The 24,930-nt window shown below is 45.3% G+C and overlaps 1 protein-coding gene across 1 annotated transcript in view; it reads left to right on the top strand.

Moving 5' to 3' along the window:
• The window catches only part of DNAH3 (dynein axonemal heavy chain 3), a 124,996-nt gene that overhangs the window by 13,905 nt on the left and 86,161 nt on the right, over positions 1-24,930 (top strand). The window contains exons 4-20 of the mRNA XM_078872890.1: positions 722-809; positions 1,295-1,406; positions 1,903-2,092; positions 3,733-3,928; positions 4,389-4,514; positions 5,330-5,525; positions 5,924-6,103; positions 6,744-6,880; positions 7,468-7,573; positions 7,972-8,150; positions 9,261-9,445; positions 11,623-11,746; positions 12,422-12,575; positions 20,158-20,302; positions 20,976-21,187; positions 22,221-22,312; positions 23,846-23,960. Coding sequence (XP_078729016.1) covers positions 722-809; positions 1,295-1,406; positions 1,903-2,092; positions 3,733-3,928; positions 4,389-4,514; positions 5,330-5,525; positions 5,924-6,103; positions 6,744-6,880; positions 7,468-7,573; positions 7,972-8,150; positions 9,261-9,445; positions 11,623-11,746; positions 12,422-12,575; positions 20,158-20,302; positions 20,976-21,187; positions 22,221-22,312; positions 23,846-23,960 — 2,537 coding nt within the window. The remainder of the gene's footprint in view (positions 1-721; positions 810-1,294; positions 1,407-1,902; positions 2,093-3,732; positions 3,929-4,388; positions 4,515-5,329; positions 5,526-5,923; positions 6,104-6,743; positions 6,881-7,467; positions 7,574-7,971; positions 8,151-9,260; positions 9,446-11,622; positions 11,747-12,421; positions 12,576-20,157; positions 20,303-20,975; positions 21,188-22,220; positions 22,313-23,845; positions 23,961-24,930) is intronic.

Genomic DNA, 24,930 nt, shown 5'->3' on the forward strand with positions numbered 1-24,930 from the left:
CGTTGTGCGTAACAATGAGTCCAGCGGGCGTATGTAGAGTTGCTTTAAGGGCGGCTTTTGTATACGCCACGAGCAGTCCACACGGTGAGCAGTCTACATGTAGGGAGGTCTCCAGTGGACCTCGAGCTTTCCTCGCCCGTCCCTCATATCCTCTCACGACCCCTCCTTCCTGAACCTCCTTTAAGCCATTAACGTCTTGAAAAACCCACGCACATTTTAATTTTAATTCCCCCAGCCAATCCCACAGTCGCTGGTCGAATAGACCATTGATCATTATTGGCTGTTCGAAACATGATCGATGGTCAAAAAGCTCTTTTCATGTTATAAGGATAATACATGATTGACTATTTAAAGTAGAATAAGACATGCAATGTGCAAAAGACATTCTCCGAATTATAGCACTCAACAGGAGGGAAAACTTACTCCAAACGTTTGGGTCATGTTAATAATGACATCCCAGGATAGGGAAATTCAGAGTGGAAGCTGGGAATAAACGTGCGTCGTAATCTATCAAATACGCTAACGTTGTGATGGCAATAACGTTGTCCACTGTACCCGTTGTAAATAAAGTTATTCACATCTGGCCACATATTGATGGCGGAAGTGGTCGTGGTGTCAAAATGTGGGGAGGGGGGGGTGGAAATTTTCTCAAGTTTGGAGAAGACGATATGCGACGCTCTGTATGGGGGCGTTTTTGTCCCTAACCTTCAAAAATACACAGCTACTCGATCTCCACTCTCCCCCAGGAAAGTGGCTCCTCTTCGAGACAAAACCAGGTCCGCCATCAGAAGGAAGGATCCGTCTCTAAGGCAAGGGGCACGAGTGTGTGAACGTATTTTGTTCGGGAGACAGCGGATCGTGCATAATAAGCAGTATTGTGCTTCCGGGGCATTCATGTTAATTCACAATTGTGGTCGGCAGCCTTTAATTTACGAAATAATTCGGAGCGTTTGCGTGCTCGGATAGCAAAAGCTCCTGAGTGATTCCTCAAGACCATGAGGTGAAGGAGGCATTTGTTTGCCCGCTGCGTTGGAGACATGAGTGCTGGGTAATGCTCAAACGGGCATTTGGTCGATGCTCATCGCCATCGCCACTTCTGTGCCAGTGGTGGAAATTCCACATTCCTGTCAATGGAGCCAACCCTCTCCATAGACCACGCACTGTCAGCTTCACACAAAGCTGCATTGATTTTATCGATCCCCTGGACAACCAGTGTGTTGATTGCGAGTCGAATGCTTGATTTCTAAACCGATGAAGGTAAAGCTGAGGTCCTCCATTTTCAAAATGCGCCCAGGGATGTGGAGATTGACGCACCGATGTTCCCAGATGCGCAGCACAGCGTCATGGTGTGCCAGGAGCAGGTGGAAGTGGAAAAGCGAGGAATCCCTTCTGACAAGGATCTAGAGGTACTGTCCCATCAGTAACCAGCACCAAGGCTAAACAAACATCGCAGCTTTGCGTCGTAGTAGGAAGTTGATCTCGTTAAGGATTATAAACTAACATTAAGGATTATAAACATTAAGGATTATAAACTAACTAACATGGTCATCCTCACAGCAGCTTTTGTCTGTCCATCGAATAAAGATGGTCACTACATCACGCGCTTTCAGATGCGCTTATCAGCTGTTTCGAATGCTCTTCCGATATTAAGAAGCTACTTGAGCTATGCACTTTTAAATCATCTAGATTGAAAGCTCATTTCTGTTCAACTTCTTTTTGTGTTTAATGCGTTGTCCTTCCCCCGCACCTCCGATTAGCACGGTTGGCTACATACGGTGCGAAATAAATTCAACAACATTGAATGCCGTGGACCAGAGCACTCCGCGAATACCTTCGGGAGCTCTCATCTCAACGAGACGTGACAAAGTTGGTGCGATGCGCTCTGTGCTCGTCTCGCCGCAGAGGTATTATTACTACGTCGTGCACGGCGTTTACGGGAACATGCTGGCGCCCTCCGAGAGCGGGCAGTGGGAGAGAGTGCTCCGGCTCCTGCCGGAACAGCTGGTGGGGGACTGCACGCTCGCCAAGATGCTGCCGGATTTACGCGACGAGAGCCTCGGCGACTACGACTTCAGCCTGCGCAGGGCGATCGGTAATCAGGGCTTTGCCTTGGGCAATGAATCGGTGAACACTGCGAGAATGATGATGGAGATGAGGATTGATACACGGCACCTGTCTTCACATCCGTAGAAAATAATGCTTGTTTGTGTGTGTTTATATAGGCCTTTATAGGCGCTCGCTAACAGCACTTGCCCCTACAGTCTGCTAAGGCTATACGGGGGATCTTTGTCTTTGTTTTTTGTATATAGTTGGGAGCGGTAGTGTAGCGGTTAGCGCTTCGCTACGCTACATAACCAGCATCTCGAGTTCAATTCCCGGTTACAGCCAACAGCAGTGGCGATTATCTGAACCGGTCCCAGGTGTCCCCTAGGTCGACTCAGCCTCAAATTAATACTTGGTGCGGTGTGTAAACATCAAAGGCGGTCGAGCGTGATGCTGTTTAGTTCCTCTACTTATTACTGGTGCTCTGGATGCTGCTTCTGTATATGTTGACCGTTGCTGCTGCCTATTTGGCAGCTTATCCTGAAGTGGATGCTCCCAACTGTTTATATTACTGCTGCATATGTTGCTGCTGCTGCTGTAGTTGCTGTTGGTTGTGTTACGGCTGCCGCTGCTGCTGCTTATATTGCTGCTCATGCTGCTGTGGTTGCTCCCATTTATGTTACCTCTGCTCAGCGCTCTACGGTGACGAGATGTTAACTACCTCGCCTTGTATGCAGGAGATCGTGGGTTCAATTCTGATCCTGATGTCTGTATATTTGGAGTTTGCATGTTCTCCCCGTGGTCGCATTGATTTTTCTTCGAGTCCTCCAGTTTTTCCCTCCACATTTAGAAACGTGCCTTTTTCGTATTTGGCTGCTACACATTTCCACATGATAAACCACTTCGTTGAGCTATCATTCGTGGCCAGGTCGCTTCTGAAAATGAGCTTTATAGTTCAGTGGGCCTTACCTGGTAAAATAGAAGGTTTATATTATTTGCTTCTTTCGGTAAAGTCACGTAGATAGAAAAAATTATAATGATAAAAATAAAGCGAATAAAATATCACGACGTTTCGATCGCAACACAAGCGGTCGTCATCAGGAAAAGGGGTTAGCCTCTAAAGGCAAACTTTTTATAAAGGTTTGGAGATGGGCGTAGCCCAAGTGTATCAGCAGCGAGACTAGAAAGTTTAGTTTTCGTGATTGTGTATTCCTTGATAACAGGTGTTAAGATGTTAACATCAGATGTTAACATCTTAACACCTGATTTGTTACCAGAAAAAGGGGAAAAACTTTTATCATATTTTGGTATGGCAAAGGAGATCCCATGATGTGTATTCCTTGATTAACGAACGTTACCTAATCATTAGCCATGAGCTGTCTCTTGTTAGATCGAAGGCCTCTCCAATCCGTTGCCATGTCTCACGTCCCTGTGACGCAACAATCCGCTGAGCACCTACATACAAGCTGACATCATATGGCCATCCGTCCATCCACTGGCTTCCCGTTGCCGAATTAATAACAGCTATACAGCTCAGTGGGCCTTACCTGGATAGTTATAACTATTTGCGCTATCGCCGCCGCTACCGCCGCCGCTCCTACTAACCGCCGCCACCCCTCCCCTGCGTTTGCACCCTCCGCTGAGCTGTGTCCATTGTGCTCGTCCCCTTTCCCCCGCCCCGTCCGTCAGTGGACTACATCTTGGAGGACCCCGCAGAGCGTCGCAGGCTGCGCGTGGCCAGCGTGCCGCGGCCGTTTGCCGTGCGCACCGTGCGCGCTCCCGTGCCGTGGCACGCCGCGTTCCAGCAGGCCCAGGCCTCGGCCACCTCCGACCTCTTCAGCATCCATCCCATGATGCTGCACATCCATTGGCTGTGGCTGCACCAGTACGGCCGTTTGATATGAAAACGTTGTGTTCTACTTCTTTTGCTTTTATGTCCATACTCTTCACCTTCACCAAGCTGCACGCTAACCAGCGTAGAAGTTACGGGGCATTCGGCCAATTTCACTTGACAAATTCCCACCAAATGCATTTACACAATTAAATACGCACACAGCATGTACATTGAAGAATAGACCTTCCATCGCAGTGTCTCCCAGCAACTGCTGTTTGAACAGATCAAACACTGATGCCAAATTCCAGCATGCCCGTGCCTGGGCCACTAAAGTCTTGTACAACGTGGACTCATTAGTGCAGACAGCTCCTTGATTGATTGGCAGATCAAGTTTTATATTAACGTTGAAGTGTGTGCCTCACCATTCATAGGTGCTCACTAACAGCACTTGCCTCAAGAGTCGGTTGAAGTCTATATGGGAGATCTTTGTATTTGCTGCACCCTGTGCTAGGTTCAGTGAGCTGCGCTTTGTCCGAGTGGCCGACCTTCACGCAGCCGCCCTGCCTCTCCCGCCACTGGAGTTCGAGGAGCTCGTGCGGACGCACTGCCGCGAGGCGCGCGAGACCCTCTGCTCCAGGTGCCGGTCGCAGAGCGCCACCACATCCCTCCTTCTCCAGCTCCAGCTTGCGCTTCGCCTACGGCCGTTTCGGATGCGAAGACGGCGTTTAAGACGCCGTTCGCACGAGCAGAGGATTGCGTGGCGGAGCCCGTTGCGTGAATCATCTGTTAGAAAGGCAGTGTGGGCAGATTACTTGGGTTGTGGATTAACCGTGCTTGCGGAAAAAAAACAGTCGAATATTTTTTTTTTTACACGCCAGCGTGTTTCTGTTGTTGTTATTGTTGTTGTCCACTCACCAATCATCGAAGGTCCGTTGACTATGTGGCCACGTGACTGCAAAAGACTTTGAGCAATAAAAACCGATGCGTTTTTTTGTATCCACCACTATTCTAAACGGCTAAACAGTACATTCTCATCGTCAAATCTAAATGCATCTGGTTGCTAGATGTTAACTACCTCGCCTGGTATACAGGAGGTCGTTGGTTCGATCCTGACCCTGACGCTGGTATATTTGTAGTTCACCCATCTCTTTCCCGGTCGTCAAATGGCTTTTTTCCCGGGTGCTCTGGTGTTTTGACTACTATATACATTTCCACGTGATAAGCCACTTTGTTTTGCTATCATTCGTGATAGCCAGTTCGTTTCTAAAAAATAGCTGTATAGCTCAGTGGGCCGTACCTGGTAAAATAAAAACAATGTTAAATAAAGTATATCCGTGCTGTTGTTTTAATCCGGACGACCTGTCCTCGCATTACCCCGGGTAGTTGAGACCCCCTGGCTGTCAAAACGAGTGGACTAAGCTCTGCCCGTCTGGTGCGCTGCACCGCTTGCAGCTGGGTGCCCGCCTGTGCCAAGCTGTTCGTGGAGCACCAGGCGCTTTGGACGCCGCTGGTGCCGCACAGCGATAGCGGTCCATTGGAGCAGGTGCAGGGCTTCTTTGCATGCGCCGCCACGCTCATGTCGCAGCAGCTCCGGCAGATGGTGACCGAGTCTCTCGGGGACCTCCTCTCGTTCCTAAAGATGCACCAGGTGAGGTGGCCCGCCTGAGTTGTTACTTGGTTATTCGAGGACAAGCAAAATGCCATTAATGGCGTCACTATTTTCTAATAATTATTCTAAGAATTGGGCTACCACTCTTTTATACACTACGGACATTGCCTGTGCTTACGCATGTACATGTTTGTTTGTTCGGTTGACTAGTTAGCGCACTTCTGTGTGAGTTGGACTGCTGCTCACGGCCAACATACATGGCGAATGTATGTTGGCCGTGGTGTGTAAACATCAGCACTGGGGAGACAAAGCCGGCCAGCGTGGTGTTTATTGCACCATCCGCTTGTGCTCCGTGCCGTCCTTCCAAATATGCTTGCTAACAGCACGTGCCCAAACAGCTTGTGTAGGCTATACGAGGGGTCTTTATCTTTGTTTAGGGCGGCAATGACTTTGGCGAGGCTTACGGTCACCTGCGGTTCGTGACGATCCCAGCGCTCACGCTGCAGCTCAAGGTGGAGGAGCCCAAGATCAGCTTCGATCCAGACTTCGCCGAGTGCTGGCAACTCCTCCTCCGCTGTTTCCACGTGATCATCAGCAGCTCCGAGGGCATTTCAAGGGTGAGGCACATCCAGTCAAAATTCCCGCTTTGACGTTTTTATATTTTTGACAACAGTGAAAGGTGCAGGTCGATGTCAGTGTCCAGCCGACTAATATGAAAACACGTGTAACAATGGACGCCCCCTAGCTATGATCCAGGACACAGCAGAGAAGGAAAGCGGCAGAGAGCGAAGGAGAAAAGTAAGCGCTTGGTACTTTTAACTGACAGTGGCAGGTGGACATGTGTCACTGCCAGAGTCACTTCCAGGTCGACCAGTGTAATTATCTGCTAAATAAATTCCCATCATTGCTTTGGAATAAAATTGGGTTGTAATTCGTAAGGGTAAAAGGTGCATCCATTCATCGACTGCTGTCGATTCTTAAGTTCACCATACGCGCAGAAAATCGCGTGCTTCAGAATTCACGTGCTCTGCTCGGTTTTTGTCGCGCGTAAATGTGGTCACGTCACCCCTACCAGCCACTTCAACTTTACAAAAATTGATCACTGGAAAAGGAATCGTGTAATCGCGACATCGCACCAAGTCATTACCGATGGGAGGCGAATTTTTGCGGAGCCAAGTTTTCACGGCAGAATGTATTCATTTTCTCTTCGGAGGCCCTTTGGAATGTTGGCCTCACCCTGCTGCCTTGCGGTTGCAGGTGGAGCGAGAGCTGTTTGTGGACCTGAGGAAAGAAAACCTGGTGCTGCGTTCAGTCCACCAGGAGGAGGCGTTCGTTGCGGACATTCTCAACAGAGCCGCTCGGATATTTAACTCGAACACCGTTGGGCCACTCAAGTAAGCTGAGCCTGGTGGAATTATTCAACGTCAGGCCAGGATGTGTTTTGACGTATTTATAAGTGGCCAAGTTCAAGTGAGTTGATGGAAAAAGGTCGCACTCGTTAACACACACAAAAGTACTGGCCACAAATGAACCACAATGCCTTGCTGATATCCTCAAGGAGTGTAAACCATCATACTAACTCCGGTCATCCTCGCAGCAGCTTTTGGCTAGCCATCGGACAAAGGCGGTTACCGCATCGCCGCTCTCAGATGCACTTCTGCGGCCATCCGGAATGCTCTATTATTAGGAAGCCACTGGAGCTATGCACTTTTAAATCTAGATTGAAAACTAATTTCTTTAGAACTGCTTTTTGTGTTTAGTTTGTTGTCCTTCCCGACACCTCCAATTAGCACGGTTGGCTGCGTACATTGTGAAAGGAGTTCAACATACATACATACGTACAAAAACAATGGGGATTTTTTATGTAACCCTGTTTGTGTTTCAGGTTACCCTTTTTTGGATCGGGATCAGTATACGCCTGATGTATTCATAGGAATAGCAGTAGCTCATTTGATCGCGTCTGTTTATTTATTCATTTCAGGTATCTGAACATTTATAAGGAATACAGTGACTTCTTGAACAACAAAGCAAGGCAGGAGATCAGTGCCTTTTTGCAGGAGCGGCATTCCCTGCAGGCCTTTGATAAGGTATCGTTTTGAAGGACTTTGCCAACAAACGCGTGGCTGATTTTTCGCGTGGGGTTTTGGGAGCGGGAAATGCTTGAGTGAGCGGCAGGTGACATCTTTGAGTTGGTGTTATGGCAGCTCGCTCAATTTACAATGGGGAAGGTTGCGCATTCAAATCTTGGTTGAGAGCGAATAAGGACAATGGGCCGAGTGGATTGAGGGTGGTCGGCACTGATTGTCCTTTGGGCAGGAGACTGGCTTCCACCATGAGAATGTGGAGTTTCAACAGCTGGGTGAGATGAACGCCACCCGATGCTTGCTTTAAACGTAGAGACCTCGTCCTTATATTTTACTTTTAACGAACGTTTTTAAAAGAGCGGAAATGAGTGCTTAATTCCATCCCGCTTGCCGTGGAGCAGAAGCTGGAGGCGTTGCAAGCCGTGCACAGCAAGGTCGCCAGCAAGCCCGTGACGGTGCACCTGGCACTCGTGTGCCTGCACGCGGAGGAGCTGCACCAGGACCTGGCGGCACGGGTGCGGAGGCAGAGCGAGCGGCTCGTGCTCTTCCAGATGGAGGAGAATCGGCTGATGAACAGCAGGTGTGTGCGTGCACGTGGATGTACATGCCGAGTCATCTCAGTTAACCCATGGCAGTTGGGTCTGTTCCGTGACCGCCTGTCAGCAAACTTTCGACACTTTACTTGGCCTCAAAGTGCCACCTAGCCTGGCACAAGCGCTGTGGTGACATAATCACCACTTAGTGGCGAATGGCAGTTGTTGTTGTACATGGAGAGTGGCAGCGTAGCAGTTCGCGTTCTGCGCCATGAACCCAGTGACCCGAGTTTGTTTCCCGCTCACGACCAACAGCAGTGGCGGATATTTGAACTGGGCCTGGGCCTCCCTTAGGTTGACTCAACCTTGAATGAGTACCAGTAGTGGTGTGTAAACATCAGCACTGGGGAAACAAAGATGGCTGAGCATGGTGCTGGCCACCCAACTCCTTGTGTGCCGTGTTTGGCCTTCCTAGGTGCTCGCAAACAGACTTTGTCCCAACAGTCTGTAAAATTCTATACGAAGGATCTTTGTATTTTTGCACTTGTGTGTACATGCGGGGAGCGGTGGAATAGTACAAAATGACATTACGTGATTGATGTTCAAATCAAATCATGAGGTACATTGTGTATTCGTGCCATTCTTATAGTGCAAGGCTATCACAGATGAAGCTGCTGTATTTCATGTAATCATTTCACGGTAGGGGATGTTGTTGACACATGGGTGTACTCAGTTAGTTCATTTGCAAGCAGTTTTAAATTTGACAAATTTCAACTGTGACAACAGCACTCGTAGCCTACTTAAAAAAAAGTTTTTATTACGGTAATAGCACAAGCCCAGTACGACACATCGATGGTTTCTGGGGAAGGGGACATAAAAACCACGAGGGGCGGGTGGACTTTCGGCACTTGACCATGCATAGGTGGGGAGAGGAATGCTCGGTGCTCTACTTTTTTTAAATCATGCCCACCGGGTGGCACACGTTTCGAATTTTATAGTCAAGAAACCCGCACACAGTATTAACCGGGGCAGCCGCTTGCCTTGAACCACAATCCTGTGCAAGCCGGTGGCAAACGCGCCAGCCGCTTGGCGGCGTCACCCTCCCCTCCCTCCTCCCCGGGTGATCACTGAACGCTTGGGCCGCCTTCGCATCGCAGCATCTGCAGGCGCTACGACGAGCTGGCCCAGCGGGCCTGCGGGCAGCCGGGCAGCACGGAGGAGCTGGTGACGCTCACCGAGTTCCTGCGCAAGGACGGCGAGGCCGCCGCGGGGCGCCTGCGCGACGAGGTGCGCGACGCCGTGGAGCGGCTCAGCTTCCTGCTCGACCACGCCGAATTCACACGTGAGCGGTCTAACCCCGCCCTACCACCCCCGTTGCCAGGGCAGGGTCATGCTGGCGCAGCATCCAACGTGGCTGATGGCACCTCCAATAAGCACGGTTGGCTACGTACGGTGCGGAAAAAAGTTCAATATACATACGTACACAAAAATAAACCATTTTTATTTGACCTGGAAAGGCCGACTTAGCTATATCGCTCTTTTTCAGAAGCGACCTGGCCACAAATGATACCTCAACGAAGTGGCTTATCACTTGGAAATTTACAGCAGCCACATACTCTCAACGCATGTTTCTAAATGTGGAGGGAAAAACCGGAGGACCTGGAGAAAAATTCACACGACCGCGGGGAGAACATGCAAACTCCAAATATATAGGCGTAAGAGTTCGGATCGAACCCACAAACTCCTGTTTACCAGGAGAGCTAGTGAACATTTTGCCATACATATACGACTGCCACCCGCACGCATCGGCGAGGGGGTTATCAGCTACTTGTGATGTTCACGGATGGGCCTGTCACGATCTTTTGGATGGGGTTGAAGAACCCTTCTTTATTTCCATCTTGACGCCGGTCTGTAAAAGTAATGCGGAATGTAATCCTTTGCATAGTTCACAATACATTACCTTTCCATCTTCTCTGCTGTGAAGGGGAAAATTGTTTACAGGCATCCCTCGGATTTTATTTTGTATGATGGAATTTGCTTTGCTGTTTCCTATTATTATGCTCACAAATAGTGCATACCAAGAAATTATTATTTGAATGATCTTATCACTGCCTAAAATATTGAACTTTTGTTAAAAACCTCGTAGCTTTAGCCTAAAGGTGGAACTAACATTATACCATCGACACGCTGTTTGACCTGATGGTGTTACAATGTAAGTTTGTTACCTCTGCTTTGCAGCTGAATGCCCTTGTGACGGAGCAATGTTGTTGTGATTGCCTCCTCTTGCTTAGCTTTACAAACCTAAACTCCGCGCCCTTGACCCGTGATGCCGTTCTTAAGCCACTCGTGCTGCTTTAACATCGGGCTCAAAAAACAATCTTAAGTGATTTCCTGCTCAAATAAGCTTTGAGCCATCGGTGCTCATCTACTGCTTGCAGCTCTGAGCCAATGTTGAACATTCCTATGGCAGGGTCGAGTTTATCCACGGGACAACCACCGTTGATATCCCCACAGAGTTGTACCTATTGTATAAACCCCAGAGGGATGATGGGCTGAGTCAAGCCCTCCCCTGATAGAGGTTTTTCTGCCTTAGATCGCGTAAATAAAAATGTGTCATTAATCCACTATCACCCGACGCAGCCAATTATTGAGGTTTGTCACGTATACAAAAACGTGCCAAGTCGTTACTAGTTCAGCGCACCGGTTGTGTGTTGGACAGTAAACCCATTACAACATCTACAACTTTACAATTACATGCTTTGAGCTCCAACAATGACCCAGCAGGCCGGAACATCGGCCTATTGCAAAGCTATACTTGGAAGAGGGGCGGGCGGTGAATTTACGATGACAGAGTTTCGATTGAGGCGTGCTCTCGGCTGCGTGTGACAGTTCCGTCCCATAACACAGGTTTTTTTTGGCTTAGAACACGTAAATATATACGGTAAGTTTATCGTTAAACCCACCACAACCCAAACACAGCCAATTAGTAACAGGGTTTGTCACGTAAACGGAACGTGCCAATTCATTATTAGTACAGCAGTCCGGTGTGTCGGAGAGCAAAGCCACAACGTTTACAATCTGAGTTTGACGTTTCCCCAGTAATTACAATTAGCTTCATCAGGCGACAGCCAGATTTGTAGAGAAATCCTCCTGTTTCGTTCCTCAAATAGAGGGGTAGATGTGAACGGATCGCTTGTGAGCCCTTCTTGAGAGAAGTGGGAGTGGGTTGCAGAGGTGGGACAAAGTCATTGTTATGCAAGTCCAAGTCGAGTCGCAAGTCATCAAATTCATGACTCGAGTCTGACTCGAGTCCAAGTCACATGACTCGAGTCCACATCTCATAGGTGGGACAAAGTCATTGTTATGCAAGTCCAAGTCGAGTCGCAAGTCATCAAATTCATGACTCGAGTCTGACTCGAGTCCAAGTCACATGACTCGAGTCCACACCTCTGGTGGGTTGTGAGGGGGGGATTCATGAATGGATATAAATGACAATGGTTCCTTCCCGTCGTGCAACAGCCGAGGATATCAAACTGAACGGTCAGGTGTTCCACTGGCCCGACCACATCCGCTCCGTGTTCGAGGCGAGCGTCACCCGACTGCAAACGCGACGCGAGCAAGCCGAGGACGAGCTCCGCGCAAAGTAAGACACAATCCACTGCCTTGTGTGACGTCAACAACAACAATAATGAAAATAATTTACAGCCCTTGCGTTTAGTAGTATTTGGCTGCTTTATATGGCCACGTGATAAGCCACTTGGTTGAGCTATCATCTGTGGCCAGGTAGCTTCTGAAAAAGAGCTATATGGCTCAGTGGGCCTTACCTTAATAAAATTAAAAGTTTAGTTTAGTCCGCAATTTCATAACTGGTTCTAAAGTCGAAAAACATACAGTAAATAAAACATCATCACTATACAGGAGTACATTAATTCTGTAAACATAACATCATTATTATAATGAATGCAATTCAGTGAAAGAATAGCTCAGTAGGCTTTACCTGGTAAAATAAAAAGTTCTTTATTCTAATTTTAGTGATTTGCTTACCTTTCCATTATGTTGCACTCCTATTGAGTTTTTCTATTGTTTGTTGTTTGTAACTTTCTTACTCGCCCCTATTGGACTTCATAGCTCATCAGATTCCTCCAGTATAAATAAAGATTCTGATTCTGTATGGAGGCCTCATCGCCTTTTGTAAAAATGTGTCGGTTGCGGAGTGAAACGTGCTGGGGGGGGGGGCACAATTGTAAAATCTCATCTCCGTCCATGCTCCCCCCACCCCCCCCCTACCCACGAAACCTTTCACCGTGTCTCCCGGTAGGGTCCGAGAGTTCGAGAAGAAGCTGCACCTCTACAGCAAGGAGGTGGACGCCTTCAAGAAACGCGAGACCATGAACCTGGAGGAGATGAAGAATAACGTGGAGAAGCTCGGCGAGCTCGCGGCCCACCTGAACGCTGCCGCCGAAGAGCTGGCGGTAATGGCTAGACATGGGAACGCAAAGAAATTGTTTCGTCGGCAATGGCTAGGCACACTGGTAATCCAGCACTGTAGAGGCGAGGGTTTGTTGGATGACCCCACAAATGCTGTGAAACTCCCTTACTGTGGGCGTCGAAGAGGCGCTTATGCCCTGACTCGCCATGAGAATGTGGTACAGCAAATATGTGGACTCCATCCGTTCCGTCTGTATGGGATAGAGTGTTTCCCCCTCGCACGTGTGGGGATTTTTTTCCAAGTGCTCCGGTTTCCTCCCACATGTAAACACTCATTGTCTGATAACACCTTAATATATAGAGGCCCGCAGAGTTTGGGCAATTATTGATGCTGGCTCACGTCATGGCTGCCTTCCTGCTTGTGTGTGGTTCCTCGCACTTCTGAGTCATTCTTTCTGTATAAGAGTGAGAAAGTACTCTGCACGTTATAAGTTGAATTTCTTTTTAATAAAGGCTTTTGGGTAAGATCGCATAAGTATAAATGTGTCGCAACCCTCCACCACCCGACACGGCCAATCAGTAAAAAATGTTTCACGTTAACAAAAGGCCAATTCGTTACTTCTTCAGCCCACTGGTGTGTGAAGACAAATTAATCTACAACGTTTAGAATTTGAGTACGACGTTTCGCTGGTAATTGCATCCAGCATCTTCGGGCGATTTGCCAGACTAGTGAAGCCTGCTCCAGGTCTTAAATAGTGCAGGACGACGTCATCATTGAACCCTATCAGGTTTCGAGATCAGAGGCGGAGGTAGGGGGGGTATTGTAATTATATAATAGATTAGTAATCAGTTAATTAGTATGGGATTCCTTTATAAGGAATTGTAATGTGTATTGTGTCTTACTTAGTAATACGCTTCCAGGCTGCGCTAAGTCTGTAGCTATCAGAGCGGTTAAAATTATTTGTATTTTTCTCAATTTCGATGGATTCTCTAATTAGTCTTGGCCAGTAATAATTAGTTTTGCATAACACTTCAACGTTATCAAAATAAATTGTGTGTTCTTGTTGGCAAGCATGTTTTGCCACTGCTGACAGTTGTGTTTGAGATAATTTAATGTTCCTTTGGTGTTCTTTTAGTCTTACGCTAATGTTACGTCCTGTCTGTCCAAAATAGCATTTAAGCAACTGATCCTATATACACCTTCTGTTGATAACTTTGGTAATTCATCTTTGGTACAAGACACTCGTTTTTTAATTTTGTGTATCGTATCAAATCTTACTTTAATGTTTTGCTTTTGCAAAACAAGGGCTAATTTGTCAGTTTCTCCTGAGATATATGGTATTTTAATTGTTTTAATAATCTGATCACTTTCAGCAGTATTGTTGTTTGGTCTTGGTTTGGCATTCAATGCTCTGTTAATTTGAGCATTATTGTAGTCATTCAGTCGTAGTGCTTCTTTAACATGTTTAATCTCTCTCTTTAGACTTTCACCATTCTGATACTGTTTTTTCCCGATGTATGAGTGTCTTCATGAGAGAGGATTTCTGTGCTGGGTGATGATGCGATTTGCATTCAGATAGGTATCAGTGTGTGTTTTCTTTCGGTAAACGCTGCGTGCGATTTTACCATTTAGGCCGCATTAAAGCAAAATATCTAGGAAAGGGAGTGTGTTGTTCACCTCCATTTCCATGGTGAACTGGATGGCCGGGTTTTGTGCATTGAGATGATTTAAAAAATCATTAAGTGTATCTTTACCATGTGGCCAGACAACCAAAGTGTCATCGACATATCTAAACCAAAAATATGGTGTTTGAGGCAAGTGCTCTTGTTTCAAAGTTTTTCATGTACAGATTCGCTGTAGCAGGAGATAAAGGAGAGCCCATTGCTGCTCCTTCCTTTTGTTTGAAGAAATCACTTCTCCATAAGAAATAAGTTATTCATGCAATGGTCAGCTAGTTTTGGAATATCTTCTGGTAAACATGTCTACTTTACCAGTGTATCAAGTAATTTAAGTGACTCGTTAACTGGAACCTTAGGGAATAGAGATATTACATAAAAACTCACCAGACTATCATTAGGGTTAAGTTTAATATCTTGAATCACATTCACAAGATGTTCTGAATTTCTTACAAATTAAGATGTCCTACCGATGTAGGTCTATATTTGTTTAGTTACATATTTTGCTGATTTATATGTGGCAGAGCCTATTGTACTTACTATGGGTCGTAATGGGATACCGATTTTATGAACCTTTGGGAGCCCATACAATCTTGGTGGCTTTGAGGCCCGTGGCTTAATTTGGTATTGCTCATTCTTGGGGATTAATGAATTTGCAATGAATTTGCAATGATTGCAGTATCTTCTTGGTTCTTTCGGTACAATCACGTAGAAGGGAAATAATAAAATAATAACAATTAAACATAATAAAATACAATTCTCATATTGAGAATTGTGTTTTATTATGTTTTATTTTTATTATTGTATTATTTCCCTTCTACGTGATTTTATATCTTTACCATGTGGCCAGAATTGTTTTATTATGTTTTATTATTGTATTATTTCCCTTCTACGTGATTTTACCGAAAGAACCAAGAAGATGAATCCCTGCAGTCACGAAAGCTTTAAATCGAAATTTAAAAATGATTGCAGTAGTATTGCATTCTAAACTATTATTTGGATCTCGTTTAATTTTAATATAGGTATCTTCCTCCAGTAAATCTTGAATTTTATTATCATAATTAATATGTTCGTGACATCATAACAGTAGTTTGGCCTTTATCAGCTGCCAGAATTTGAGTATATTTATGTAATCGAAGCTCTCTTAAGGCTTTTGCTTTGCCAAAGCTAATATTTATTTTTGGTACTTTGCTATTCTCAATTATTTTGGCAACCTCGTGTCTAGTCTTCTCTACCTCATTATGTGGAAGATGTCTTACCGCTGATTCCACCTCGGCAATTATCTCATCTGCTGGAATCGTGCGTGGGGCAACGGCAAAGTTAAGGCCTTTAGAAGGACGGAAATCATGTCACTGGTTAAATCAGTTTTAGTTAAGTTCATTACAATTTGGTTTTAAAATTGTTCGTTATTATTTGGGACTTGTTTGTTATGTAGTCTGGAGAATTTATTAATTTGCATAGTTTGAGTTAGATTAAATACATTATCAGCCGATTGTTGTGTTATAGTATAAATTATATTCCAATAATGTATGGATACACTATTGCTGTTATGCAAGTGTGTCAGAGACTCAGAAATTTGAGATAATTCACTCCTGTTGTGTTGTCTCTGTAGCAATAATAATTCGCTAGCTTTGTGTAGTATTTGGTTAGCTTTAACAGACTTTACGTGATGTGTTATTTTAACTGCGTTTGGTATTACCTTTTAATCTCTGCACCTTTTGAGGAACGTCAGTGGACAGCTTCACTATTCTTGCAAATCGCCCGAAGATGCTGGATGTAAATACCAGCGAAACGTCGTGCTCAAATTCTAAATTTTGTGGATTCACTCTTCTTCACACACCGGTGGGCTGAAGAAGTACCTAATTGGCGTTTTGTTAACATGAAACATTTTTTACTGATTGGCCGTGTCGGGTGGTGGAGGGTTGCGACACATTTATACTTACGTGACCTAACCCAAACACCTTTATTATGAATAATAATACTGGTCGTGAAAGCCTACATGTTAAATTGAATTTATTTTAATAGTTTTTTTTGCTTATTGGCCTTTTTATAGCCATCATTACTGGTTACATGATGAAAGGGATATCATACAATTTGCTGAATTTAATTATCATTTCTCCTGTGAAGCGTTACCTTTTTATTTATATCCTTGTGGGATATTTCTTGTTAATGATGTGCGCAATGCTTTGCACACTTACGCTATGAACCTTGCAACCCGAGTTTAATTCCTGGCCACGACTCACATCAGCGGAAAGTGATGTAGCTGCTGCTGAGCGGCGTATATTGACCCTCCAATTGTAAGGTTACAAGTTGAAATCCCATCCTGTGGTCAACACATCCCCATCATCCTGTTATGGTCAATCAAGTGAGTCACACTGCATGCAAGTCATCTGTGGTGGTTCTATTACCAGTCCCTCCAGAAAAACGCGATTATGCGATTGCAAGATTTCACGCAAAATCAGCCAAAGTCCGCATATTTATGCGGGGGGGCGCGTTTTTTCAAATACGCCGCACTTTCGCCGCATAAATTGCAGATTTCCGCGTGCAAAATATGCGGGCTTGCATGATTTCATAATCCCCGCATTTTCGTTGCAAAAAGTCACATATATCTTAGCAGAAAGTTGAAAAATGTTGCGTTTACTTCACACAAGCGCAGCCATTTCCCCTGTTGCCATGGGAACGTTATGAAGTGACGTCACTCATTACGCGACATCATTGAAAAGCTGCAAACCCTGCGATGCCAATGAAACCATGATGAAGCCCGCAAATCTTTCTCATTTGCCAACAAACATAAGCGCAAAAGACCGCGCAAAGCAGTTCCCCAGTGTGTTACATGACAGTGGGGGCAAATTATTTTGCATAGCTACCTCTGTAAAACAGGAAGCACACATTTTATTTTTTAATATTTTATTTATTCATTTTTACAGAAGTTGTAGCATATTCATTTTGTAAAGCTACAGAACTTGTTCGACTCAATGTTTTGTAAGTTTGAGCCATCTGTTTGTTAAGGTCTGAAATAAAACAAGATGAGAACTTAAATATTCCCAGCACTTTCTGTGATGTAGTATGCTTGCTTATCATAGGAAGTAATAACATTAAAGTAGTAGCCTAGTGAATAGGGTGTTGGGGGAATCACTTTTTTTTTCTCTTTTTCATCAAACCGCAGTTTTTGCAAGTTCCCGCAATTTTTGCAAGTTCCCGCAATTTAATCGCATAAAATTGCATAAATATCCCGCATATTCCATCGCATTTTTTAAGAAAACGTGCCGCATAATCAACGATTTTTGCCCGCAACAATCACCAAAAAACTCCGCGTTTTTCTGGAGGGACTGTATTACAGACCAGTCTGCGCAGCAATGAAATCTAATTACTTTATTTGGCTCAGTATAACCACTGCCGAATGGCTAATTAGAGCATGGCAACGCTTGGACTTGAGTGACTCTACCCATTTGGATTGCTAATAACATTCAATTATATTCAACGTGCACTTTAGAAAACGCCCTAACCTTTTCTTCTTTTTTTTACAAACTTCATTACCCAGATAAATGGCATTGAAAATGATCATGCCATTGTGACATTGCCTGCCAATGAGCATCTCTTCGGTGCAATTTACTTATAACGAGGGTCAACCCCGAGTGACTGTTTTGTTAAATACCTCATTGGATTGGTCGACCGAGGAATGGAGCGCGTTGGCAAGTACGGCCACCGAGGAGATGAAGCGATGAAACCAGTTTGTGTATGAGTGCGAATTTGAACTTCTTTCGCACCGTATATAGCCAGCCATACTAACCGGAGGTGCGGGTGTTACAGTGAGGGAAAAAAGTATTTGATCCCCTGCTGATTTTGTACGTTTGCCCACTGACAAAGAAATGATCAGTCTATAATTTTAATGGTAGGTTTATTTGAACAGTGAGAGACAGAATAACAACAAAATCCAGAAAAACGCATGTCAAAAATTTTATAAATTGATTTGCATTTTAATGAGGGAAATAAGTATTTGACCCCTCTGCAAAACATGACTTGGTACTTGGTGGCAAAACCCTTGTTGGCAATCACAGAGGTCAGACGTTTCTTGTAGTTGGCCACCAGGTTTGCACACATCTCAGGAGGGATTTTGTCCCACTCCTATTTGCAGATCTTCTCCAAGTCATTAAGGTTTCGAGGCTGACGTTTGGCAACTCGAACCTTCAGCTCCCTCCACAGATTTTCTATGGGATTAAGGTCTGGAGACTGGCTAGGCCACTCCAGGACCTTAATGTGCTTCTTCTTGAGCCACTCCTTTGTTGCCTTGGCCGTGTGTTTTGGGTCATTGTCATGCTGGAATACCCATCCACGACCCATTTTCAATGCCCTGGCTGAGGGAAGGAGGTTCTCACCCAAGATTTGATGGTACATAACCCCGTCCATCGTCCCTTTGATGCAGTGAAGTTGTCCTGTCCCCTTAGCAGAAAAACACCCCCAAAGCATAATGTTTCCACCTCCATGTTTTGCGGTGGGGATGGTGTTCTTGGGGTCATAGGCAGCATTCCTCCTCCTCCAAACACGGCGAGTTGAGTTGATGCCAAAGAGCTCCTTTTTGGTCTCATCTGACAACAACACTTTACCCAGTTGTCCTCTGAATCATTCAGATGTTCATTGGCAAACCTCAGACGGGCATGTATATGTGCTTTCTTGAGCAGGGGGGCCTTGCGGGCGCTGCAGGATTTCAGTCCTTCACGGCATAGTGTGTTACCAACTGTTTTCTTGGTGACTATGGTCCCAGCTGCCTTGAGATCATTGACAAGATCCTCCCGTGTAGTTCTGGGCTGATTCCTCACCGTTCTCATGATCATTGCAACTCCACGAGGTGAGATCTTGCATGGAGACCCAAGCCGAGGGAGATTGACAGTTCTTTTGTGTTTCTTCCATTTGCGAATAATCGCACCAACTACTGTTATGATGTCACCAAGCTTCTTGGCAATGGTCTTGTAGCCCATTCGAGCCTTGTGTTGGTCGACAATATTGTCCCTGACATCCTTGGAGAGCTCTTTGGTCTTGGCCATGGTGGAGAGTTTGGAATCTGATTGATTGATTGCTTCTGTGAACAGGTGTCTTTTATACAGGTAACAAGCTGAGATTAGGAGCACTCCCTTTAAGAGTGTGCTCCTAATCTCAGCTCGTTACCTGTATAAAAGACACCTGGGAGCCAGACATCTTTTTGATTGAGAGGGAGTCAAATACTTATTTCCCTCATTAAAATGCAAATCAATTTATAACATTTTTGACATGCGTTTTTCTGGATTTTGTTGTTGTTATTCTGTCTCTCACTTTTCAAATATACCTACCATTAAAATTATAGACCGATCATTTCTTTGTCAGTGGGTAAACAAACACAATCAGCAGGGGATCAAATACTTTTTTCCCTCACTGTATATGTGGATTATTATATCTCAGGATTGTGAACGGCGGTGGCACCTTGAGGAGGCCTTCATCCAGCAGTGGATTGACCATAGCCGACGATGATGCTGAATATGTGTCCTCGTGGCTTGGTTTCAGCGTAATAAGGGCTCACCATGTGTATGTATGTTGAACTTATTTCGCACCGTACATAGCCAACCGTGCTAATCGGAGCTGCAGGTGCTCTAGGTGGATTAGCCTTGGGCAGGACAAGTCACTCGAATGGATAATATATAAAATGGACAAGACTGGTGACATAATGGATGGCCAAAGGAGAGAGGGCATTAAAGCGGTTGGATGTCCACTCTGTAGAGATGGAGCCATGAGATCGGTTCATGTGCAGGAGCAAGGAAAAGTGTGGAATTGCAGGACCATGAGAGGTGGTGGCACCTTGGGGAGGCCTTCATCCAGCAGTGGATTGACCATGGCCGATGATGATGATGATGCTGAGTACGTGTCTTTGTTTGCTTGGTTCCAGCATAATGAGGGCTCACTGTATGCTCTGCTCCTCAGGCCATTAACAAGGAAGAGGAGCTGCTGGAGTGGGAGGCGAGTCAGTTCCCCATTCTTCAGGCCACCATGGTGAACAAGCAGCCCTATGATCAGCTCTGGACCACCGCCCTCAACTTCCACCTCAAGTCTGACGTCTGGATGCACGGTAACGATGTACAGGTTGTACCTCGCGTTCGTCGTTTCTCTCCCACGCTGTGGGAGCTTGTTCCCAGCTCCTTCATTTCTATGATGGGCGACACGTGGTTAGTACAACACAAAAACACATCTAAACTAACTAAACAATTATATTTTACCGGGTAAAGCCCACTGAGCTATTAGCTCTTTTTCAGAGGCAGCCTGGCCACACATGATAGCTCATGGAAGTGGCTTATATCATGTGAGTGGGAATTTATAGTAGCAGCCCAGTAATCCGAACACATGTTTATAAATGTGGAGGATCCGGAGAAAAACCTACGTGAACACAGGGGGAGCGAGAGCATGCAAACTCCAAACATACAGGCGCCAGGGAGCGACAGAACCCACGACCTCCTGCTCACCAGGTGAGGGAGACAACATGTCACCAACGCGGCACCCACGGAGGATTGTAGAGCATGACCGGCAAAAATCTATGCAGTTCAAAGGTCTACACTTGAGACTTATATCACAGGCTCTTGAACATCGACACGAGAGTGCAGGATCTTTGATGACACTGGCGCACATTACGGTGTCTGAGCCGCAAAAACCTTGCACGTCTTCACCCCAATTATGGCCTGTCAATAACCGCTCAGCCTCTCAGCCGCCCGTAAAATTTAAGCCGTTGCTCCCCCTGAACTCGGCAGGGTCCTTCCAGGGCTTGAATGCGGAGGAGCTTGTCGACGAGGTGGGCACTATGTGGAGGAACATGTACAAGCTCACCAAGACCTTTGCGGACCTGCCGGGCCCTCGGCGCATCGCCGATGCCGTCAAGTCTCGCATAGACAAGTTCAAGCCTCACCTGCCCATCCTGAGCACCATCTGCAACCCGGGCATGAAGGATCGCCACTGGGACCAGGTCAGGGCAGCAGTGTTCACGGGACGAGTTGGCCCGTAGTCGGCGATGGGGGTCGACGGAGTCGCGCACGGGGTTGGGTAGCGCTGGGGCCGGCGACTTCCATTCCGTACGAGCTGCGACCGCACCAGTTTCTACCGCTTTGAACCGGGCCCGCACAATGACGCCCATTGCGGGGAGCCTCGTGCGGCAACACCAGTCACTTAGCTGTGTGCTAACGGGTGGTTGCCCGCCAAAGGTGTCTGAAAGTTCTGTTCTGCCCTCGGTAAGGAGAAGGCTCCCCACCCCTGCTTTCATAAGTTTCAAGTGCTAGCGAGCATCATCATTATTTTAACTGCTCTTTGTATTTATTTAGTAGTTTTATTTTGGGGTTGGTTTGGTGGGTGGGAGTTTGCTCGGTTTAATTTGGGGTTTTTTCCTCAGTATAGCATCTTATGACCTCCAGGTGAAAGGCGCTTTTGACATGTAAATTATTATTACGTTAAATTATGGCAAACTTTTGTGTTTGGTGTTGACATGGGAGTACGTCACTGTTCCAATTTGCGACATTTGAAGAAAATGTTTCGACAAATTGACTCAATAGGAATCTATAGAGCAATAATTTCCCCCCTTCCATGAAAACTTGGCAGAACCTTCCTGAAAGAGAGTCATGGGATGCAGTGAGGTGTTCTCTAGTAAAACAAGCAAAATATCTAGAGCTATCTGATTACATCAATCTGTTTGTCTGCCTATCTGTGCTGGTGTTTGTCACATGTCATTTCAGGCTACTAAGCATAATCCAGCCTTTCACCTGCATCTCCTTTAGAACATTCGCTGGATTATGAGAAAGTCACTTCTGGCTTGACTCATTCTTGTATAAATGTATCCAATCATTATTATTATTTTCCATAAATGTAATCTATCTATCCATGCAGCTTATATATATATCCCCACAGTGTTTTATTTTTTTATTTTGTTGCCTACGTTATTTTGGATAAATAAGACCTTCGGCTGTTGTTGATAATGTAATTTACCGTTGTTCTTTTTCCCGTGACAGATCAGCGAACTGGTGGGATACGACCTGAAGCCCGGGGAGGACACCTCCCTTGCCAACATGTTGGAATACGGACTGTCCAAATACATCGACAAGTAAACCCCACAAAACGCTCACTCGTAGTACAACAACAGCAACGACTGCCATTCGCCACTACGTGGTGGCGACATATCACGACACAGTTCTTGTACCTGGCTAGGTGCACTTTGAGGCCATGTAAAGCCTTGAAAGCTTGCTGGCGAGAGGTCAAAGGACAGATGTAGAGGCCACCGCTTCCCTCGCAAATGTTGAAATTGTTTATCAAGGTGATGTTTCATGCCTCAAATCGCCTCTATAAGAATGCTTTTTGCTTAGTTTATATATATGGTGTTTACAGTCAGGTCACGTGACGTCTGCAGCATCTAGAGGTTGCTACATTCACCACAATGTAAAAATGCATAGTCAATTTCTGCTTTAAATAGTTACCCTGAATTTGTGACAATTCATCGAATTGCCATGGGGGGAGAATCGTTGCACCCCTATATAAGCTTGACCTCCCGGCCACCCTTGTTTTAAACTACGGGGATATTAACCATACGAATACGTGCCGTCTGCTTCAGAGTGGACGTTAAAGATGCTGCGACGAGAGCCCAACTTTCACCCCTTCCCACCACCCAGGAGCATTGAGTTGGTGCTTCGGTCCGCAAAATTTCTGTACCCACCCCCCTTCCCCTTTTGTTATGGTTTGTGCCATGTACTGGGCTCTTTGTCAACGTATATCTAAAAAAAAGACATTACAAACAAAAAGATGCTGCGACGTCACTCGCAAGCGTATGCCATTGTGTCGGAATCATGGTACAAATTTGGGAAATTAGAAACATTGCACGCACATTGCTTAATTGTATGTATGTTGAACTTCTTTCGCGCTGTACATAGCCAACCGTGCTAATAATTTGAATATACTCAGCAATCATCACCCCCAACTGCAAAAAAGTAATGAGACTCAATGAGGCTTTCCTGGGTAAACAAGTGTCATAATTGTCATAATTTACATCTGCGTTGAATGAGACACTGGGTAGTGTTCATCTTCATCGTCAGCTGCGGCCTACATGGCTTTTGTTGTGGTAATATTTATCATGCATTGACTGTGTCTCCTTATTTATCAACTTCTTCAGTCATTTCCTGAAAGTGGCAAAATGCACATCGGATTAAGAGTCAGGCAAGGAAGACAAACTTACACCCACGTGATTTACACATCCAGAATAAGATATTTTTCCATAATTTGGGTTCGAAAAATAAAGGAATTAACATGAAAATGTAGAACGTGGGAAATTGCCGATGAACGCAGCCATGAAATTGGTAGGTGGCAGACATCCGACCGAGGGACATCTTTTAGACCGATCGTTGCTGCTGAGCAGATGACCAGGACTTGAAGAACAAGGAGATGAAGAGGCCTTTACAACAACCGATGAACCAGGATATTGCCATGGTGCCAATATTTATGGGTTGTCCTCTGGCAGGACGTGTTCTCTGAGATTCACCATGCAATATTAATAACAAAATACATCAATAAGAGACTTCTACTTCTGTGATATTAGTTTTTGTATTTTTATATCGCATGTAAATATTTGTTTTGTTATTCTCTGTAGGATGGAGGAGATTGGCGCGGCAGCCAGCAAGGAGTATTCCCTGGAGAAGGCACTGGCCAAGATGAAGTCAGAATGGCAAGAAACGAGCTTCAGTTTTACGAGCTACAGGGACACGGTGAGCACCACACAGTTAATTCACGCGCTCGTTCTCCACATGACCGTATGGCTCACCTCCGTCAGGAGCTAATATTACCTGATGACGGACGCTTGTGTTGCGCCCGAAACGTCGTGATTTAATTTATCGTATTTTATACCTACGTGACTTTACCGAAAGAACCAAAGAGTATGGATCCCTGCAGTCACGAAAACTTCAAATCTAGATGAATATTACCTGTCGGTGATGAACAGTGCTTTTTCATTTGGTGGAACATGTAGCAACTGGCACTCTGAAGGGATGGCTCACTCACATGCTGGCATTTGATACATGCTTACCAACAGAGTGATTGAGTTTGCATTGATGCACATACCCCCCCTCTCACTATATGCCTTGTGTCTTTTCTTAAAGATGTTGGCGATCATGCCCTTCTGTTTAGCTCTGCTCATGATGTTTTCTCAAGAACGCTGCATTAGATACACCCAGTTGCATCCAATTATTCAAATTGCTAAAACACGACCTTTTTTAACGATATATTATAGTTTTTTTGCACTATGCATATATTTAATAACTCTTGATAACTCTGATGTCACGATGACATAATGTCAGAAAACATTCAGATTAAAGTACTGGATGTATAAGATGGAATAAAATTGATGAGAAAATATTAAGCATAAACTTTTCCTTGCTTTATTGAGCATTTGGCAGTGATCATCTTCATGGCACTAAACCAGTGGCAGAAATTCTACGTTCCCATACAGTGAGAGTATTTGATCCCCTGCTGATTTTGTACGTTTGCCCACTGACAAAGAAATGATCAGTCTATAATTTTAATGGTAGGTTTATTTGAACAGTGAGAGACAGAAATAACAACAAAAAATCCAGAAAAACGCATGTCAAAAATGTTATAAATTGATTTGCATTTTAATGAGGGAAATAAGTATTTGACCCCTCTGCAAACATGACTTAGTAATTGGTGGCAAAACCCTTG

The sequence above is a fragment of the Lampetra fluviatilis genome, chromosome 35 (genome assembly GCF_964198595.1).
Source record: "Lampetra fluviatilis chromosome 35, kcLamFluv1.1, whole genome shotgun sequence".
In the NCBI taxonomy this organism is placed as follows: Eukaryota; Metazoa; Chordata; class Hyperoartia; order Petromyzontiformes; family Petromyzontidae; genus Lampetra; species Lampetra fluviatilis.